This window comes from Hakea prostrata, chromosome 2, assembly GCF_041222555.1.
Source record: "Hakea prostrata isolate BN-2017 chromosome 2, UWA_Hpros_2, whole genome shotgun sequence".
NCBI lineage: Eukaryota > Viridiplantae > Streptophyta > Magnoliopsida > Proteales > Proteaceae > Hakea > Hakea prostrata.
The window spans coordinates 24101166-24108762 of NC_142601.1; the positions used below are offsets into that span (position 1 = coordinate 24101166).

At 40.2% G+C, this 7597-nt stretch overlaps 1 protein-coding gene across 1 annotated transcript; it reads right to left on the reverse strand.

The window, feature by feature from the left end:
- Nucleotides 1-6365: 6365 nt before the first annotated feature.
- On the reverse strand, nt 6366-6899 carry LOC149024122 (uncharacterized). Its single transcript, XM_089143418.1, has one exon. It carries the CDS (start codon nt 6897-6899, stop codon nt 6366-6368), a length of 534 nt encoding a protein of 177 aa, XP_088999544.1.
- Between the last annotated feature and the right edge of the window lie 698 nt (nt 6900-7597).

Below are 7597 nucleotides of genomic sequence, written 5' to 3' on the forward strand. Positions count from 1 at the left end.
ACCTTTCTCTCCTCTCCCCCTCCCCCTCCCTATCCCTCCGTGTGTCCCCCCAGATCTTCTGTCCCTCCCCATAAACAATAACATAATCTGAACACCATCAGGTCGTATCATGATCCATATAGATGATCATCCATATGATATATCTTCCAGTGTGTAGCATCCCACTTTACATCCCTGCTCTAGATACTGATAGCTTCCCTCTTGGTACTTTTTCTCCACTTTGTCCTCCTTTTGTGTCTCTTCCCTTCCACTCTGTCGGACTCTCCTCCCCCTTCTTCTTTTTCCCTCCCTTCCATATGTCTCTTCTTTCCTCTGCCCTTTTCCTCCTAGTCTCCTTGTACTGGTTTTCAGACTCTCTTATCCTTCTTCTTCCCTCTTCTTGTTCACTGTGATGATCTACTCTAGTATCTCTCTTTCCTGCTTTTCTCCCCTTTTTTCCACTCACATCCTCAACCATTTAGATATCTTTTCTCTCCTCTTTCTCTTCTTCCTTCATCCTCCCCTCTTTCCCCTCTTCCTTTGTTTCCTTCTATCCTCTCTCTTCTCTTGTTCTCTCTCCTCTTCTTCCTCCCTTTTTCCTTCTTTCCTCCCCCTCCTCCTCTCCCCTATTTTTCCCTCCCCCTCTTGGTTACCGGTCTTAAGCGCCCGTGAGCCCAAGTCTAACCATATGCAACCCTACTAACAAATGGCCCCCACAATGTGATTCCTGTCCTCTCACGGGTTGGTTACCGGTCTTGAGCGCCCATGAATCCCCATTGCTACCACGGGTCGTTCGGTCTCAATACCCCTCCGATTAGGGTCCGACATAACAGGACATCCTAGCCAAACACTACTAGACAATCCTATATATGTCATCCAACGGTTTAGGAAGGTGTCCAGAGGGCATCTCCGGAAATATCCCATAATATTCCCGTAGTAGTCCAAGGACAGAAGTGTCGGAAGGACACCTCTCCTTTCCAAACCATACGTAAGCATACACATGCATCAATTCATATCATCACATATATGGTAACTCCATATATGGAAAGAAATCAAGATAACAATCACTTGTATAACATTGGTAAGTAAATCATACATGAATCAATTCAATATGAATAAGTAATGCTACTGTAATCAAAGTTATGCAACAGTAGTACATCATTGTAAGAATCTAATTTAGGAAACATATTAATGATATTCAAATATAGAAACTAGATTCATGCTATCTATGTAATTAAGGAAATAACCATCCTTACCTTTTATAACTCGCAAAAGGATCCTAAGAAATCAAGTAAGATCTTGGCAAACTTGAGAAGAAGGTCCTAAACAAGTATATACAACATATTAGGAAAGATCCCTAGCAGAATATATATCAAAATATCCGAAACGACCAATTCTGGAGTTGCTGTACTCATTGGTCGAGTGGATTGGTCGAGTGGTCCACTCGACCAATCAACGACCAATGCAGACGATAGCTTAGAAAATCAGAGTTTTGAGATATGAAACCCGAATTTGGTGGTTCAAAAGGGTACTAATCAAGGGGTAGACTACATCAGTAGTATTCTAACATATATGGGACCTCAAAACACTAATCAAATCAAGGTATCAAGATCCAAATTAGGAAACAAAAGTTACCATAAATAAATCAAACATGGATCTTGATGAATTTTGAAATAGAAAACAAAGATAAGAACTATAGGAGGATGGATCATTGCTTTTGGTAATGAAAACATGAAAACATGCATAGGTCTTCATGGAATAAGGCTTAGAAGCATAAATCTAAATAAGGAAATAAAACCTACCATATATGTACTATCATGCATCATGAAGAACACATAGTAAGGTAGAAGAGAACAACTAGAATTCTATGGATTATGGATCATAGAAAGAAAACACAACCATTAACCACTAACATGATCAATGAAAGAAGATCCAAAGAGATCAGAACTCAGATTAGAAAATTAACAGAGATTAAATCATGGTTTGATCATGAATCCTTCAAAAGCTTGCAATGATCATGGTTAAGATCATTGTTCTAGCCTTAAATCCTCAGGATGATCATGAGAACATGTTCAGAGATGTTTGCAACAGAGGATGCAGCATCTCTTCCACTGTCTCAACTCAAAAAGGAAAGAAAAACAAAGATGTAGGAGAAGAAGAGAGAGTAGACATACCTTTTGATGCAAAAAGAAGAGTTCCGACGAAGATCCGCCAAGAAAACTCCAAGGATGCAAGAGAGATGACTTGCAGAGGTCTTTGGTTCGCTCCAGAGGGTTTGGAGGCAGCAAATACGAAGTGGACTCGAGGTTAGACTTAAATAGAGCAAGAATCAACCTAATTGCCAAAGACAGCACCCATTGGTCGAGTGGATTGGTCGACGGCCCGCCGACCAATCACCACCAATGCCGACAAAGAAGGCCAAAACAGGGAATTGAAGGCCCAGATCAAATCCAAACCTAAAGGGGTTTTGTACACAAGTCAAGTGACTTACCTAGTAGGTAGAAATGCCTTCAAACCAAGATAGAGAGCACTCCAAGTCCATCAACTAATTAGATCTTCATCAGGATTCTGTTTCCATAAATAGAACCTCATCATCAACCTTCATGGATTCAAAGCCAGACACCAAGTCCTCTACTGGGATGGCCCAAAGCTGACTTCTTACTTTACTTCGGGTCATCGGACCTACAAATAACAAGGTTTCCGGGTCAAGGTTAGGGCTGGGTTTCACACATAGTCTTAGGTCTATCCCTTCTGCAACTACCTTTACCTTATCAAGATCAACTCAAATTCCTTCTGTTGAAATTACATGGCCGAGGAAGACTTTCTTAGACAACCAGAAATCGCATTTACTGAACTTAGCAAAAAGCTTCTTCTCCTTTAGTCTTTGTAAGGTAAAATGGAGATGTCCAATGTGCTCTTCTTCATTCTTTGAGTAAATCAGGATATTGTCTATGAATACAATCACAAACTTATCTAGTACATCATGAAATACTCGATTTATCATATCCATAAACACTGCAGGAGCATTCGTTAAGCTAAAAGGCATTACCTTGAACTCGTAATGTTGGTACCGAGTCCTGATTGTTGTCTTATAGATATCACTTGTCACATCCCCCCATCCAATACCCTAACCACGATACCCAGAGGTGTGATCCACAATCCCATGGTCAAGTTTATGGCGATCATATACCCACATTGCACAATAACATAATCTATTAAGAACTAATCAAAGAAAGATCTCATAATAAATCTCAAAGAATAATCAAAGTGTAGAATAAACTGATACCAATCATAGAAACAACTAAAGAGTATAGCGAAAAATAACTCCATAGGTCAAATGCGAAAGAGTAGATCAAAACTCTAAAGTAACTCGAAAGTATTACAACTAAAATAAACTAAGAACAAGAATAAGACTAAGTCTATTCTAATCTTCCATAGGCTCTTCTTCTTCTTCTTCTTCTTCAATCTTCATCCTCTTCACCTTGGGTTTATGCACTTGCATCTTCGGATCAGCATCTAACTCACAATTCCAACAACAAACAAGATGGTGTATACTGCTATCAATAGGAGCCATCAAAGTGGTCCAGACCGGTGTACGAGTTGTACCACTAGTCTCCAATTTCTCTCACTGAGTCCGCAAGTGTATCATATAAGGAAGGGTCCTCTGGTGCACAAGATCTCTTCTGAACCTTCAAAACCATCTATAAACATATGCTCCGAAGGGTGAGCTCAACAGAACTCAACATTCAATCACAATAAACAACTACATACAATTCAGAACAAGCATGATGCAAATGATATGAAACAATGATGCAAGTATGCTTCAAACCCTCTATATGCTAGTCTCTAATGGCAGACACACATTAAGATAGAGCACCATACTCCTCTGGGCAGTCTCAGTCACTCTTCCCTCACGGCTCTTAAGCACATATTTTGGGTTCTCCACGATAATTGGGTCAGGGCATCCCTCTCGGATCCATGGTTGGGGTTTAGGTCACCACTCTCTCACTCCACCATTGGTATGAGTATTGGCGCATGTCAGGGTTATACCTAGCCCAATGCAAATCATCTACTGAGTCACATCTACTCGAAGTTGGATACCTCCCTTACGTGCACTAGACAGTCCGTTTCGATATGATAGCCTCCATTCCATGCCTAGGCAGTCCGTTCCGATACCTCCCTCCCTAGAGTCACTGTCTCCTTCTCGGCTACGTAGACTCTTAACCCTATTGGTCATCCACATATAATAAAGGAGAAGCTCTCCTGCCCTCTCACAAGTTGGTTACCTGTCTTGAGCACCCATGAGCCTAGGCTTATGATGTGCGACCCTACTAATGAATGGCCCCCACAATGCGATTGTGTCCTCTCACGGATTGGTTACCGATCTTGAGCACCCACCAATCCCCATTGCTGCCACAAGTCACTCGGCCTCAATACGCCTTCCGATAAGGTAAGATATGACAAGATTTCCCTAGCCAAACTCATCTAGACAAGTCCTAGGTATGACATCCAGTAGTTGAGGAAAGTGTCAAAGGACACCATAAAAATGCGTCCAATACCACCTCCATTGGTGTCCAATGACAGAAACGCCAAAAGGGCATTCCCCAATCGACAACCACACTTAGGCAATCACATCATATCATGATTCCATAAGTATCACAATAAAGTCCAACTCACAATTGAATCAATCACATTCATACAAGTATGCAAATAATGAAACATATCCTGGAATTACAAAAGTATAACATTATAGAAAAAGTATAACTATAGTAGCTAACACTTGCATACAAGTCCTAGCATATCAAAGCATGTAATCATGTTAATTGTGAGTGAACGTACTCACCTTGAATTTGATTCGTAAACTCCGAAGTATGAGACCAGAGGGTGAGTCCAAAATCACCAAAACAACCCTAAACAAACAAGTATAGAGTATAAGGATCAAACTCTAATGATCAAAGACAAAATGGATACAAAATAGAGGAAAGTTGTTGTCACAAACTCCTTTGGTCACTTGGGGCGACCAAGGCAGGCAACCAAGCTTGCTGTGTACGGACAACAAACTCCAACTTTGGTCGAAAAATCTTCGTTTGAGATCGGAACACTCCAAAATTAATAGGAAAATTATAAAATAACATATGAAGACAATCTATGAAAATCTAAACATCAAACAAGGTCATTGAAGTGATGATCCAATAAATCACATAGTAGGTTTGATCCGCGGATTCTCACGGAAAGACTAGAATGAATGGGGATTCATTCTCAAGATAAGAAACCAGTAGATCATGATTAGAAAACAACCTAAGAACAAATCTATCATAGATTAGAAATCAAACAACTCAAATAAGAATAGATTATGGTCATCATGCAAGGTTAAACACCAAAATCACACCATGCTTTCCACAAAAAGAATAGAGTGAATGGGAATTCACTCTAAGACTATGAGAATCATAGATTAGGTCATTACAGCAGTGTAAGACCTTCCTCACAATCAAAACAAAGAGTTGAAACAGTAGAGAGATTAGATCAATAGAGTATAGATGCGAATACTAACCTTGTAGAAGAAGATTCAATGGAGGAATCTTTCATGGATGCTTAGGGTCAACCTTGGCCTTGAAGAGGAAGCTCTAGGGTTCTCCTCACATTCTCCAATGGCTAAGAGAGGCAAAGTGGTATGAATTAGATCGAAGTTTGAATATATAGGGCTCCAAAAACCTAATTTTTTCCAAAAGTGACAATTTTGTCCCTTGCCAGCTTTGGTCGCCTAGGGCGACCAAGGCAATCCCCTTTGGTCAAATGCTGAATTTTGGTCTCCGGAAGCCATATTCACCACTTGGGTCCTCTTCCAACTTAAGAAAGGGTCTTACCTAACTGTGTAGGACCTTCTGAAGGTGTCAACACTGTACTCAAGGTCCATTCCCAAGTCCATCTTTATTCAAGCTACATCTTCTCTCAAAGTCATTCAAGGTTTCCCTAATGGAATCTTCATTATCAACCACCATTGGTTCTAGGTCAGACCCAATGGGTTCAAATGAAAGGGTCCACATCTATCTTCTACCTTGACTTTGGGTCTTCGGACCAACAACATAGATTAGGGTTTGTGAGGGATTTCACATCACTTGCCTTTACTCTAAGTTGATGATACCCACATCTCAAATCTATCTTTGAGAATATTGTTGCTCCCTTCAATTGATCGAAGAGATCATCTATCCTAGGTAGTGGGCACTTATTCTTAATAGCCAACTTATTCAACTCCCAATAATCGATGCATAGACGCATTGCTACCATCCTTCTTTTTCACAAACATAACTAGAGGTCCCCAAGGAGATAGATCTGGTAGATAAATGATCCCTTTTCTAGGAGCTATTTCAGTTAGTTTTGCAGTTCTTTTAACTCAATGGGTGCCATCCTATACGATGCCTTTGACACAAGAGCAGTCCTGGAGTTAATTCTATCATGAATTCCAATTCTCTTCCTGGTGGCAAACCCGATAAGTCTTCTAGAAAAACATCCATGAAGTCTCTTACTAGTTCAACTTCTTCCATTCTCTTCTCTTTCTTGCTTTCATTCCCAGATGAAGCATTAAGTGATTCACTTTCCACCAATGCTTTTACTAGCATAATTGCAGTCAAGGTCTTTCTACTAAATCTTCCTTGATCACCTTGAAATTTAGAAGATGAATTTCCATCAAGCTGGAACTGTACCCTTCTCAAGGAGCAAAGAATAACTACTTTGTGTGCAGTTAGCCAATCCATTCCCAAGATTACATTGAAATCTTTCATATCAAGGATCACTAAATCAGCTTCGAAGTTTCTTCCATTTATGGTAACAGGGCAAGCTTCTATTACTTTGTCTAGTTGAACTACCGATCTAGTGGGTGTACTAATCACTAGACACTTAGGCAACTTCTTTGATATTGCCATAGTTCTCCTTACGAATGTAGATGATAGGAAGGAATGAGATGCACCAATATCTAACAAAACGAAAGCTGGAACTGAAGCTACAAGTAGTGTACACGTCACGACATCGTGACTCTGATCTCACTTAGTCCTAATAATACTATACACTTTTCTAACTGGAGGGGCTTGTGTTGGCTAAGCCACAGTTGTTGTCGGCTGACAAGTCAAGGGCAAGTACGAGCATAGTGTCCTATCTGATGGTAAAAGAAACAAACATGCTCTTTTTGTTCCGCAAGAGTCACTGTTGCTGTTGGTCTTTGATTCATTTGCCTTGGATTAGCATAAGCTAGCCTGGGGGCTTGAGTAGTACCAACTGGTTGATTGACACCACAGTTACCAAACTGTCCAATATGTGCATTCCCATGTTTATGTCCCACACTGTCACATCCACCCATTCGGTACCCTATCTGGCATACCCAAGTGTGTGATCCACAACCCCGAAGTTCAGTATCGAGGAAACCAACCTCCCACATTTACAATAATATAATCACGAACAAGACATAATCAATGTTATATTACATTAACAGAGAGATCAAAATAAGATTCAGAGAAAACAACATAATCAGAGTGCGGAAAGAATGATACCAATATAATAATCAATGTAGAGTGTAGTGAAAAATCACTCCACATAACACAGCAGAATAGTAGATCGAAAGTCAAAA